At 47.3% G+C, this 14414-nt stretch overlaps 1 protein-coding gene and 1 pseudogene across 1 annotated transcript; both read right to left on the reverse strand.

Annotated features, from left to right (window-relative positions):
- Window positions 1-5594: 5594 nt before the first annotated feature.
- On the reverse strand, window positions 5595-9849 carry MARCKS (myristoylated alanine rich protein kinase C substrate). The gene is made up of 2 exons (XM_036414185.2): window positions 9709-9849; window positions 5595-7798 (listed from the first exon to the last, which is right to left on the reverse strand). The coding sequence occupies exons 1-2, from the start codon at window positions 9808-9810 to the stop codon at window positions 6878-6880; spliced, it is 1023 nt and encodes a 340-aa protein (XP_036270078.1). The 5' UTR covers window positions 9811-9849; the 3' UTR covers window positions 5595-6877.
- On the reverse strand, window positions 9821-10430 carry LOC123651335 (annotated as a pseudogene).
- Between the last annotated feature and the right edge of the window lie 3984 nt (window positions 10431-14414).

The raw sequence follows: 14414 nt of genomic DNA on the forward strand, positions 1-14414 counted from the left end.
ATTTTACATTATCTATTGTCTCATCCAATGCTTGTCAATCTTTCAAAAAGACTCAAATAAATAGCTCTAGTTTGCTTAGAAAAGAATATTTCTATGGTTGCTTAAAGTCAACATTTCAAAAAGCTGTCAATCCTGCCATAAGAGCCTCTGGAACCTACAGTATGATTTAAAAAAATTTTTTTTTAGAAGTGCCAGTTTCACTGCCCCATTCTCTGGGATAAGTGTTTCAGCATTCCACTAGGGAAATTAGTACTGCCTGCTGACCAACACCTTCTACTTAGCGCACTGCTTCAGCAAGTGCCAGCATGCACGTCTCCTTGACTGGTGACTGCCGAGACTCATCATGCTCATAAATTTCCAGACATTTTTCTTACATGAAGTAAGGTGTTATGTAGATACATTTTTATGGCCTTTAAATATAATTATACAGCATTAATTAGAGGGTAAGAAAAAAATTGCAATGCTTCCCATTTCTTTGAAATTGTGTAAGTAGAAGGCTTCTGGATATGGCACGCCAACTAAAATTTAGGGATGTGCCAACACTGAAATATGAATATCCATTTCATTTGAGTAAAGTAAATAAATACTGAGTTCCCTTTATCTTTTAGCACAGTGCCAAATAGCATCTTAATAAAATTTAAACTAATTTTATTTATTGGATTTTATAATTTTAAAAGACCATCTACCACAGTCAATTTGAGCATCACTTATATTGCTTGCATCAAATAAGTTTAAATCTATAAATGTATAATGATACTAAACCAACAAATTCCATCATTGGTCACCGTTGGAGAATATTAGGGAACCAACTTACTCATAAAGAATCAAACATGGTTGATGAAAGAAAGTTCTCTTTCTAGAACTGACTGAACCAATAAATGAAAAGGAAATGACAATTAATGTAACACCATTTGGCAATCCTTAAATTAATTAAGGGATTTAAGTAAAGATCAATGGCTTCAAACATTTCAAAAAGAGAAACAATTAGACATTATGTACCTCCTGACAGAATTATACTCCGTCCTTTGAACTTGAATCAGATCAAATCTCTAGATCTATTGGTCAATTTATAGAAAATACAAGAAATGCAGAAAAGACAGAGGAATATATTAAATGACAGCATGAGGTGCAACTGGCAAAATTCATACTGTGGAAAATGTAGAACAACTCAGTTTCTTGCATAAATAAATTGCAAGAAAAAGAGTTGGATAAATTCAGTCCTAACATTACATAGTATTTTTAGACAATATTTTTATGATTTGCATTCCAGAGAGCTTTTCCATCAGTCCATTAATTAAGAATTAAGATAGAGTTATAATCTACTTATAAAAAATTTTAAATATATTTTATTGATATTTTACGGAAAGGAAGAGAGAGGGATAGAAAGATAGAGAGTTAGAAACATCAATGAGAGAGAATCATCGATCAGCTGCCTCTTGCACACCCCCCACTGGGGATGTGCCCACAACCCAGGTACATGCCCTTGACCGGAATCGAACCCAGGACCTTTCAATCCACAGGCCGACGCTCTATCCACTGAGCCAAACCTATTTCGGCTACTTATAAAATTTTTAATGTTGCCCCATCCAGTTTGGCTCAGTGGATAGAGCTTCGCTGGCCTTCAGACTGAAGGGTGCCAGGTTCGATTCTGGTCAAGGGCATGTACCTCAGTTGTGGGTACATCCCCAGTAGGAGGTATGCAGGAGGCAGCTGATCAATGTTTCTAACTCTCTATCCTTCTCCCTTCCTCTCTTAAAAAAATCAATAAAATATATTTTTAGAAAAAAATTTTAAATGTTGTTTTTCTTTTCTAGGGTAATAACAATAAAATTCTCAAGCCAGAAAGCACTCTCTTTTTCCATTGAGGGAAGAGAAAAAGCAAGCATGTAAAATTCCTTACATCCTCAGGTAAGGACAGTCCATTTTCCCATTCTTACCCTAGAGTCATGGAAGAGTTTGCTAGGCAGTCATAATAAAATACTACGTACTGGGCGGCTTAAACAACAGTTTTCCCACAGTCCTGGAGCCAGAAGTCCAAATTCAAGGTGCTGAGAGGTTTGGTGTCTTCTGAGGCCTCTCTCCTAAGGCTTGTGGTTGGCCACCTTTTTGCTGCGTCCTCTCATGTGGGTAAGCCCCTGGTGTCTTTGTGCTCCCCCTTCCCCCCCTTTTTTTCCTTTTTTATAAGGACAGCAGTCAGATTGGATCAGTGCTCATCCTAGCAGCCTTATTTTAACTTAATCCGCTCTTCAAAGGCCTTGTCTTCAGTGCAGTCACATTCTAAGGTACTATGGTTAAGACTTCAATGTGGACTTAGCGGGGACATAATTTTCAGCACATAACAAGTCTATTCAGAATCTCACTATATTTATTTGTAATATCAATGTCATATGCGTAAAAGGTTTGAAATTTTGAAAGTCAACCTTGGCTCAAAAGTTAAATCCTTGAAGTTCATGAAATTAATTACACAAGCCGCCCTTTGCAAACAGTGTGTGTCCTACCATTCCCACTCACTCCTCGACTGTTAATCTCTAGTTCTCCAACGGTGCTCTCCAAGATGGTAGCCACATGTGAACAATGAGCACTTGAAATGTGGCTGGTCCAAACTGAGATGGAAGTATAAAATACACTGGATTTCAAAAACTTGGTAAGAAAAGAGCAGAATATCTCAGTAATATTCATATTGGTTATACATTTAAGTATTTTGGATACAGATTGTTTTTTAAAAATGTGATCGCTAAAAAATGTTTTAAAATTATGTCTTGCATACATTTCTATTGGATGGTGTGTTCCAAATTTCATTTGTGTCCGAGACTTGCTTTGATGGCTTTCTTAGACTTCCAATTTATATCTCTCCCTGAGAATTCCTTCCCTCTTCTTGTCCCCTCCCCCACCAATTACCTAGGTCCAGAGTTCTAGCACTGTATCCAGTCCTTAATTCACATGTCAAATCTGGGGAACACTTGCCAACTTGTTGGGAAGACAATCTGAGATTTGCCATATTTACTGAAATCGTAAGTGATGAGTAGTCCTGTTGCCTTCACCTTTCCCCAAATACAAGAGTTGTAATAGCAGCAACTGACAGTCTGTTCTCAATTACCAGTACTAAAAAGGGTTGTGCTCTCATAATCACACTCTCAGGGCTTTAATCAAAGCCCTGAGAGTGTGATTATGGGGATCTCTAGAATTTTGTAACAATTAATTTATATATTTGCAGCTGCTAAATCTTTTGAGGGTGGATATTTTTGTTTTGTCTTAAAAGTTCATGTTGAGAATTGTAGTCAGTATCTCGGATCAGAAATTCAGTAACCTAAAATATGGTTAACATTCACCTTTTAAAAAATGTTTTCCATTTTAAAAATAGCATTGCTGGGTGTAATTTAAAGGAATGCTCAGACTTCAACCCCCAGCAGGGACTGCACCATTTACAGATTGGAAGCCTTGTAAAATCCCTGTGAGCTACACCCTGCTCTAAGCACTTTTATACAGCTGAGAAGTGGAGAGGAAAGAAAGTGCTCAATTTGCAGAGTGAATAATTAAAGAAAAGATTACTTAACCACTTTTTTTTTAAATTTTCAAAAGCTGTTACCTATATCCCACTGCCAATTGGATCTACTAAAAATGTATGAATGCCAAAAGCACCCTTCTCCCAAATCCCTAACCTTAATGGAAACTTATCTTTATATTCGGGAGGGGAAAAAATATAAGCAAGTTGCATTGTTTCTCAAATATATTAAGCACCATTGTTAAAAATTTTTTATTTGTGAGCATGTAACTCAGCTTCAATGGATGTTTTATGTCCAAATTATGCCAAGCATACCTTCTAAATTCCTTAACTGAGTAAGTTACACTTACCATCAGCACTTAAGATTTAACTTTTCTCTAAAACTTGCATTTTAAAATTAAATTTGTAAAAAATCCTATTTTAGCAAGCTTTATTATATCAATTGGTAAAACTTTATTTTACAAGCAATAGGAATTGGATCAAATGATTATTATAATCCAGAGGAAGTATTTTATAACCATAGCAAATGTCATTATACATACTACCAATACAGATTTAATAGACAATACTGAACTGTACAAGAGTTATTTATTTTTCCTTAATCTCAAAGCTATGTTTAGTAATACAAAAAAAGCCATATTAACATTTTTTTTTCCATTAGAAAACAATGTGATGTACAAAACTTTGGATGAAAAGATATATGTCAAATCTCATTTAATCACTTGGTGGAAAACCCACCACTCCATCAATACCACCCAAAGTGTTTTAGGCAATGATTAAAATAAAAATAATGCATCTTAATAAATTCCAGCTGTTAAAAGAGCAAACCTAGCAATATAGTTGACTACACAATATTTTTGACTACTCAGGAATTACTTTTTAAAATCCTTTTTCTGAATCCTACCACATACCAGGCACTGTACTTGGCCAAGCAGATGTTTAAGAAAAAGTAAGGTGGGCAAGACCTGATACAGCAGTCCTTTGGTCACCACATTTGACTTTGAACTTGCAAACATCCTCCAAAATCAAGAAACCCCAACTCAGGTACACGCTTCCAAACACTATGTGATCTTATTAGTGGGGAAGGAGTTTGATGAGGAGTCATGAACTATTATTTGATCCATTATTCCAATTAAAAGGCATTTCAAAAACTAATTAGCTATGAGTTTAAGATTTGGCATTCAGTTGTTACAAATGTGGTTCACCTACTTACTGTGAACCCAAGGCGCACTGCAAGGTAGTAAAGCCAGTGTGCGTAAACAAGTGTTCTTTGTATTTAAGTAAGTAATGGTAATTGATACACATCTTTATCTTAACATCCAACTGAGTTTAGGGTAAAGAAATCCAGTTATAAGGTGGTAAGAGCAAAGGAGGTAAACTAGTAAGGATTATTACTATATAATTATTATTCTCTACCTTCTCCTTTGAGTAACAAGATGCTAATGCACTACTTTCATTAAAAGAACTGCTTTCAATTATTGACTTGAGACAAGTACTTAGGCCCATCAACTGACAGTGTTGTCCATTCATCACCATTAGTTCTTTACATAAGCCTGTTTTCCTAAGGTATATCACATAATCTATGCAATAATTTGGAAATCAGCCAAGCATTAAGCAATTACAATAGCAGGTAATACAGCATCAATTTTTGAAACACATCTGGCCCCTTTTCATGACCCATCTGCAGTGTGAATTAAATGGACTCAGTCATTATCAATTTAAGTTTCTGGATCTGTGTAACAAAAAGATTGTTTTATGAAATTTCCACAGACATTTAAATTGTCTTCGGTCCCATATTTTTGTATTAAATGACTTATTCTGACATGCTATATAACTACGATAAAAATAACTGTTCAATTTTTAAATGAAAACTAAATGCATATAAATGGTAACAGATTTGACATGGAATGTTTTAAGATCTTCCTGTATGTAATCTGACACTGCTGATTATTAATTTCAGAGTTTAAAAACTTCAGATTAAAAACCACAAGATAATTTACTGTTTGCTGACATGCAAGATCTTCCTCAAAATTATCCTAAGACCTAGAAATCTCTGTATTTTACCAGAACATAAAGAAACACAACAAATTTGTACATTTTATTCACATTTATTTTTTGCTTTTAGTGTGCTCACAGAAAATTAGAACACCTTAAGCAGGAGTTTAATAGCAATTTTTGTAAGCAAAGTTACATTCCATCTCTAAGTCAAATTGGTCAAAGCTTCTCCAGTATTTACAAAACATGATAGACAAGATGCTACACAAAACCATTGCATCTGAAGGTTTTTTTTTTCCTTTATTCTCAAAGACGACTGGAAAAGAAAGCATTGTCTGCTGTAATCAAAAACATACCACAGTATAAACAGTAACCATTCCACTTATCACAGCTTTGTTTTGAGTTTAAAATTTGTGTTTAAAAGGTCCAAGATGACTGCAGTTTTACAAAAATGGGCAGGGTGGAAAGTTGCAAACTTCATGTGCTTCTGGGATATCAAGATTTGTTTTTATACAATAGTCACAGTTAAAAACACCCTGCTGGTAATACATAATTACACTTTATTAAGGTCATAAACCAGCAATAAACAATAAGCCTATACAACTTGTAGTTCTACTTAATCACTGACTGGTACAGCTAACATGAGATAAGTGAAAAGTTCCTATGGTTTAAATGAACGCCTAAGACTATAATCTTTTTTAAAAATCTGAGTATTGGTGTTTTCTCTTTCCTTAGTCAAGACTTGTAGTGTTGTAAACTTGCCTCACAAAATACATCCTAATAACTTTTCTTAAAAAAAAGAAAAAGAAAACAAAAACAAAAAACCCTAAGCCTTTACACCATCATCTGTAGTGGCACAGTGTCTTGGCAATGCTATGCACCACTGACATTTCCCCATTGGGCCCCTATCACTTCATCGGATATCTATCCCTTTTTGACCCACCCATCTCCTTCATATATGGGCATGTCCATAGATTGACAAAGAAAGTTTACATTTTTTGAATAAAAAAGATGCAAAGTATGCAAAAGACATTAATACTGATGCAAAAATAAAAAAAAAATTTAAAAAAGAGAGAAACAAGGCAGAGGAAGGTGTGGTAAGCTCTCCTCGACCTGTTGGAATGGTGGCGACAGAATGCTTTGAGATGGGATCTGTGGGGAGGGGGGAGAAAAAAAACCAAAATTGGCTGCTTTTAAAAAAAACAAAAACAAAAAAAGGAAAAACAAAACAAAAATGACATCTTTTAAAATCAATCCCTGGTTGTAGACAAGTTCTTCCAAAACCAGTACCTGGCACCACTCCAACAAACAAACAGGGGGGGGAGGAGAAAAGTTCTTCCATTATCTCAGAAAAAATCCTGCCCTTTTTTATTTTTATTTTTACTCTGCCGCCTCCGCCGGGGGGGCCTCCGGACTGCACTCGGGCTGGGCCTCCAGGGACGGGGCTGCGCTGGCCGCCGAGGCCGCGCCGGCCGCGGCCGCCTCCTCCGCGGGGGCCGCCTCCCGCTCCGGGGCCGCGCCGGGGCCCGCGGCCGAGGGCGCCTCGCAGGCCGCGGCCTCCTCCGCCTTCTCCGCGGCCTTGGCGGGCTCCTCCGCGGCCTTGGCCTCCTCGCTGCTGGCCGCCGGCTTCTCGGCGGCGACGGCGGCAGCCGCGGCCTCCTCGGGCTTGGCCTCCTGCGGGTCGCCGCCCGCCGCCGCCCCCTCCTCGCCCGCGGCCGCCGCCGCCGCCTCCTCGCCCGGCGCCCCCGCCGGCTCCCCCGCCGCCGCGCCCGCCTCGGCGCCCCCCGCCGCCGCCTCGTCCTTGCCCCCGTCGGTGGCGGAGGCGCCGGCCGCGCCCTCGGACTCAGCGCCCTCGCCCGCCTCCTTCTTGTTCTTCTTGAAGGAGAAGCCGCTCAGCTTGAAAGACTTCTTGAAGGAGAAGCGCTTCTTTTTTTTTTTCGGGGTCTCGTTGCTGGGCGAGGGCGTGGCGCCGTCCTCGGCTTTGGGCGACGACGTGGAGGAGGCGGCCGACGCCGCTTCCCCCTCGGCGGCCGAGGGCGAGCCGGGCTCGGCGGCCTCGCCCTCCGCGGGGGCCTCCTTGTCGGCGGGGCTGGCCCCGGCCCCGGCCTCCGGGGCGGCGGCGGCAGCCGAGGGCTCCTCTTTCTCGGCCGCGGCGGGCGACGCCGCCGCCCCGCTGCCCGAGGCCGCGGGCTCCTCCTTGTCGGCGGCCGGGGCGCTGCCATTGGCCTGCAGCTCCTCCTTGGCGCCCGGCTCAGCGGCCGCGGGCGACGCGTCGCCGTTCACCTTCACGTGGCCGTTCTCCTGCGGAGCAGAAAGCGCGGGAGCGTCAGTGCGGCGGCCCGGGCAGAGCCAGCTCCCCCCCGGGGCCCTCATCCCTGGATGGGGAGGCGGGATCCGAGGCCCAGACTGGCTCTCCAGGGAGGAATGCGGGCAGTGCCATTTGGGGCGCGCTAAAGGCGCAGCAGGCGCCCCAGCTCACAGGGCCGAGCCTACAACGTGGAGAGCCAGGGGCAGCCCAGCCCAGCCCGGGCCGGGCCCCGTGGGCTTGGATGGAGAGCAGCCACGCAATGCACGATCCGCCAAACGCCCAATGCACGATCCACCCAATGCATGATCCGCCAGACGCCCTTTGCAAGCGGACCCCGCGCCAGAGGCGGGGGCTGCGTCCAGATAACACATCCTCATTTCACTCCAAAACCCCCCCCCACGGGCCCTGGAAAACACCCCAGAGCTGCCTCCCAGGGGGATCCGCGCCCCAGCAGCCAGCAACGCCCGGGCTGCGCGCGCAAAGGCCCGGAGGAGCGCGCGGAGCCGGGGCCGGGGCCGGCAGGGGGCGCTGCGCCTCCACCGCACGGGGCAGGGCGCCGGCGGCGAGGAGCCCGGAGGGGCGGGGCCGCCGAGCCCGCGGGCCCTGCCGGCTGGCCGGGGCGCCCCCGAGCCCGGCTCGCGCAGCTGAGAGTCCGCAAACAAAGCTCAGGTGGCTTTGCCGTCGTCATCTTGGGTCGAAATGCAAACCAACCAGGCAAGGGGGGGTGGGGGGAGGAGGTGGCAAAACACATTATTTCTAAAGCCTCGCCTCCGCTCCCACACTCCCGCCTGCGCGCCCGCGATTCTGCGATGCCGGGGCGCGGCTCATTTTGCATTTTTAACGGGCTCCGAGCCTCTTGGCAAGAGCTTGCCTTTCCCAGGAGGTTGGTTAGAGCAGGCGAAGCGACGCGGCCTCTCCGCTCTAGGAAAAGAGGCGTGGTGGGGGGGGTGCCCGGGGTTGGCGAAGCAGCCACCCGTGGCCCGACCTCCTGCGTCCACCCGGCCGTGGCCACGCGCCCGGGTCCGGGCAGAGGAGCCGCGCACACGAACAGCCCGGCCGAAACACGCCCATTGCCTTTTTTTTCCTGACTACCTGCCCTGGCTCTCCAAGCACCCACAGAGATTCTCCCCATCCCGGGGACACCATTTAAGAAAATCAAATGGGTGTGTGAGCCCAGGCAGTCAAGGAGCCAAGATTCAGAGACCCAGAGCAGCGGGAAAGCCACATCGAAAGCCGGCGAACCCCTCCGCGGAGCCCCGGCCGGGCGGCCAGCCGCCTTTCCAAGAACCCGGGGCGCGCCGCCTGGCACACAATAAGCCAGCGCTTCCCTCCCTCCTCGCCTCTCTCCACCGCCATCCCGAGGCGCGCCCCCACCCCAGCCCCCCACCACTTCACCAGCCCGTGCACACGATCACACCCGTCCAGAAACCTGGCGATCCGATCTCGACCACAAACGTGAGAGCCACCCCAACCAGCACATTTGTGTCCAGCAGACACGCCAATGCAACCTGGCTGGGGGTGCTGGTGCTGGTGGTGGTGGGGGGTTAGCATCTAGCTAGTCACGTTCTGCCAAAGCTCCAAACACGCCATTTTTAGACGATTAAAACACACACACACACACACACACACACACACACACTTCTTTCCTCCCGTCTACACAAGAATTCGCCAGGATTCCTCTCCGGGAACCACTCCTTTGGGCGGCCCCGGGGGGAGACCTCTCCCTGGGAGAAATGGGCCATTTAGGCGATCGCTTTCCTTTCAACTTTCAAGGCTGGAATCCAGCCACGCTCCCCTCCGCCGAAGGCGCCCCGGGAGCGGCCGGGAGGAAAGGGGGAGCGTCGGGGCAGAGAGAGAAAAGACATCAAAGACCCAAGCGGCATCCTCCCAGGTAGGATTTTACCTGCCCGTTGGCTTTGGAAGGCGACGAGGCCACGGCCGCCTCCCCGGGCCTCTCGGCGGCGGCTTCTCCCTTCGCGGCGGTCTTGGAGAACTGGGCACCCATGCTGGCTCCTTCAACAAAGAAACTCCACAGATCCGAGGGGAACAAAGAGCCTCGAGCTGGAGTAACGACGGGGCGAGCAGCGGCAGCAGCAGCAGTAGCGGCGGCAGCAGCGGCGGCGGCGGCGGCAGCAGCAGCAGCAGCAGCAGCGGCGGCACCACACACACCGGAGGGAGGGGGGAGTGGGGGCGGCGAAGGACAGAACAGAACCGATTAAATACACTCCGGATAAAAAAATGTTTAAATCGAAGAGATCAAAAAAAGGCAGCAGCGCAGGAAGGGAGGGGAAAGGGTGGAAAAAGTCGAGCACAAAAAAAAAAGGAGCCCAAGTGTAGTTTCTTTTTATAAAAAAAAAAAAGTAATAAAAAATCCCAGATTTGTAGCCGCACTGTAGACAAGAGGAAAATGGAGAAATCTCCCCGGTTGCTAATAAGATGCGGGGTCCAACGCCCAAGTGCACAGATGAATGGGCTCCCGGGCGCTGACGCGGCCCCCGCGCGCGCCGGCCAATCCGCGCGCGGCACACAAAGCCGGGGGCGGGGCCTGCGCGCCGGGCGAACAATGGAGCCGCGCTTTGCAAGCGATTTGAATATCAGTCTCGGATAGGGAATTAATGTCCTTCAAATAAAATAAATCAGTTAAAAAATACGTGGTTCGCGCCTACACCCCTGCTGGAAACAACGCATCGCTCGATCGGCGTGCTTTGTTTGTAATGATCAGCGCGGGAGGGGGGCGCTTGTGGACGGGGGCGGGGACAGCGTTAACTTGACTCGCTTTGACTCCGGTCGGTCTATATCCGCGTCTGTCTCCCTCCACTCCTTCCCCTCCCCCATCTCAGTGTGCGTGCGTGTGTGTGTGTGTGTGTGTGTGTGTGTGTGTGCGCGTGTGTGTGTGTGTGTATGTATGTGTGTGTGCGTGTGTGCGCGCGCGTGTGTTAAAGACAATGGTTGGGATGTGTGTGCAGCATGTTTTCTTTCTCCGTGGTCCATATTGGTTTCATAGATACTGCACGCGGGTTTTTTTTTGTGTGTGTGTTTTTTTTAACGGTTGCAAACGTTAAATCGCCCCAAATTGAAAGGCATTTAAACTACGAAGATCGAATTTCATCAAACGAGATCGCGAGTTGGAATTAGGTCTGTAGGCCAGATGTGGGAAACGCAAAAGCGGCGAGCAGCCGAAGCCACACACTCCTTTCCCTTCCCTCTCCCACGCTGGCATGAAATGAGATATTTCGAGATTGGTCTGCGGCGCTCATCAAGTGCCCCTTCTCTGGCAATCACCAATTAGTGATTCCCGCCCCCGCCCCCCGCGCGCACACACACACACACACACACACACACTATATATATATATATATATATATATATATATATATATATATATATATATATATATCCATTTACAAGAGATCAAAAACGGTTCGCATTTTGTCACTATATGAAACGACAATTTCCCTCTACGGTGAAAGGAGCCAGTCTCGAGCGCAAGGATCCATATTTACTGTTGGGATGCAATTTGTGTCGATAGGAATCATTTTCAGCCCAACTGCCAGGATGCGATGGACTCTATTTCTGAACGTGTGTGAATATGCACGCAAGCGAGTGTGTACTCCAGGCAGGGAGGGAGGGAAGGAGGGTGGGGAGGGAGGCAGGAGCCATGAAATTCTAAACAACCGGATAGGGGCTTCCAGTTCCAAGGAGAAACTGTCTGTGGAGAGATAGCAAGAAAACCCCCGAACGTTCCAAGAGTAACTTGGGTTGCAGCAAAAGCTCCTATCAGGGGACACAGGGTCCTCCCCTCTGCACCCCTGGCCACCGAAGTGCCAGACGCTCTCTCTCTGTGTGTGAAAACACCAGGCACTGATTTGAAGAACGGGGTGGGGGCGGGGCGAGAATCAAGGCTACAGCCTGATGAGCCTTCTCCTCCTTCCTACCCCTGCAATGTTTGCTCCCAAAGTTTTCTCTCGTGTCCACATCAAGACCGCCTCTGCTCGTGTACACGGAGTGAGTGACCCTGGGACGGATGATGTTTCACTGGTGGAGTTGAGCAGCAGTAGAGGGTCATTCTGCTGGCGCTGGCTGGCTCTGAGCTCCCCGTTTTATTTCCTGCTCATTGCAGGGAAATGGGTCACGCTTTTGAGTGAAAGAGATGGTGGGTTCAAGCCAACAAGTCTTTGTTCAAGGACTGCTTTGAAAAACCAGCAAACGGCATCGTTGCATGAAGCTTCCTCTTCTCACTGTCCACTTCCTTCAGAGGCACCGTCCACTCACGAAGCCAGATTGCCCGGAGCTGCTGGGAAGACTGGCCCCTGGACGTGTGTGCTGCCAAATGTGTTAGCATCTGATCCCCACCCCAGCCGCCGCGATGGACCCGGATCACCCCCGTGTCCGCGGAGTTCCAACTCGAAAAGCAAACTGGGATGATCCAAAACCACACCATCCAGGCGATTCCCAAAAAGCTCATTTAGGGCTGTTGGTTCCCCCCACCCCCGTACCCCCAATGTAAATCACCCCCTCTTCTCCTGCACCCCTCTCCCCGTGTCAGCTTTGCAAGGGATTGCTAGCTCGCTTTCGGATTTTCTCGCGGACACGTCCTGAGCCCTCCATTCGGGTGGCCCCTGTTATTGCGCCTTTGTTACTAGGCTGCGGTGTAGCTCCCCCCCCCCCCCCCCCTTTTTCTTTCTCGAATGCCTATTTGCCTGGTATCGGCTGGTCTCCTTGGCAACGGTCGGGGATGGTTTGGATCCCCGGGCTGGGGGGAGGGGGAAGGGGCGGGGCGGGAGGGGGCGGGGAGGAGGTGTTGGAGGGGAAGAGAGGCTGGGCGAGCGAGACCGGGAGACAGACAGCAAAACAGATGGCTGCGCGAGGGGGCGGGGGCCCGGCCGGGAGCTGGGCTGGACCTCGGGGCGTCGAGGGCGCGAGAGAACCAATCCATTCCTACAGCAGCTTCGGGGCTGGAAAACAAATGTAAACACCCAGGTTCACTCCCCAGGAGCGGTCCCCGGTATAAGGTGGAGAAGGTGGTTGCCATCCCACCGAGAGAGCGCATTTCTAGCATAAGATGCAAAGCGTCCCCGTCCCGGTCCCAGTCCCTGTCGTGGGGGAGGCGCTGCTCCCGGAGTCGACCTCTCCCGGGCCTCTCACAAAGCCACGGATGTGGGAGAGGGGGGAAGGCGGTGGTGGGTGAGGAAGGAAGGGGCTGGGAAAAAAAGAAAGCGGTCCTTCTGCCCTGGAAACTACATAATGGCAGGGAAGGAAGGACCGCCAAGACTGGAACCAGTAGGAAGTTGTACAATGGAAATAGGTAGTTCCTCAGGAGTTTTGGTGTTCTCAGATTCAGAGCTAAAAGGTTTCCAATACAGTGCTCATTATAGAGATATGATTATTCAAATCAAAATATTAACAAACCCAGGAGGTCCTAGTGAAGATGTAGAACTGTGACCAGCTCACCAGGAAGAAACAGGCAGGCAGCCAGTCTTGATTTGTACCAGGCGCTGGGGTATTTAAGATGATGATAATCAGTATATGGTTTATTTTAGAAAAAGAATAATTTATTTGGGATACTTCAACGTCATCTTTTTCTTTAAAATGTTAGCACTGGGAGGAATTGTTAAGGATCTGCCACAAATTCTTGAGGGCCTATTGTTTGCCAGACATACTGTTCTAGGCCTAGTTTTCACGCCAGTGGGAAAGACAGATGCAGTGTCTGGCTGCATGGAGCCTACGTCTTGTACAATGGAAGTGAAATGGCTCAGCTAATTTCATCCCCTCACTTGCCAGATGAAGAAATAGGCCCAGGGAAGTTGTCAGGTTTTGTCAGATGATAGAACCAGGATTGCAGCTCACCCCCATGATGAGCCCAAGCCCCCAGCTTTTCCCACTAATGCATTCCATTGCCCAGCCTCCCACTGATGTTCCGAGCCGTCACTTCAATGGGTAAGTTGGTCCTTTATTCCTAAATTACTCAGCTCCAGCTAACTACCAAAAAGAGGGCTGGACATCAGCTGACACCAGGGAAGAACTTGGATATGGTGTTCCCTCTCATGCAGCTTCCACTTGGTATTATCTTTTAAAACTTATTAGAATCTGAAGAAAGAGAACAAAGATATTAACTGTGTGCTTTCACAAAACAAACAAAAATTTTAAAAGATGAGTGCCAGTTTCTAGATTCCAAATTAAATGTGCTTTTTCATCTGAAAGCTTTCATTCAGAATTCATTCATAAACAAAATACGAGATCCCAAGGTGCTCATGGTGCTGTGCTCCATTTTTTTTTTCATTTTAGATTTTATTTTATATATATTGATTTCAGGGAGGAAGGGAGAGGGAGATAGGGATAGAAACATCAAGAATGATTGGCTGCCTCCTGAATGACCCCCACTGGGGATCTAGCCTGCAACCCTAGCCTGTGCCCTTGACCAGAATTGAACCCGGGACCCTTCAGTTTGCAGGCCAACCATCTATCCATTGAGCCAAACTGGCTAGGGTTCATCTTAGATTTTATGTTACCTGAACTTTAGTTCCACAAAACTGGATTTGTTTGGAATATAGTGTGGAGCAAAAACAGACACAGCCCCTCATTCATTCAACAGATATTTATTGTACAGAT

The sequence above is a fragment of the Pipistrellus kuhlii genome, unplaced genomic scaffold (genome assembly GCF_014108245.1).
Source record: "Pipistrellus kuhlii isolate mPipKuh1 unplaced genomic scaffold, mPipKuh1.p scaffold_m20_p_5, whole genome shotgun sequence".
In the NCBI taxonomy this organism is placed as follows: domain Eukaryota; kingdom Metazoa; phylum Chordata; class Mammalia; order Chiroptera; family Vespertilionidae; genus Pipistrellus; species Pipistrellus kuhlii.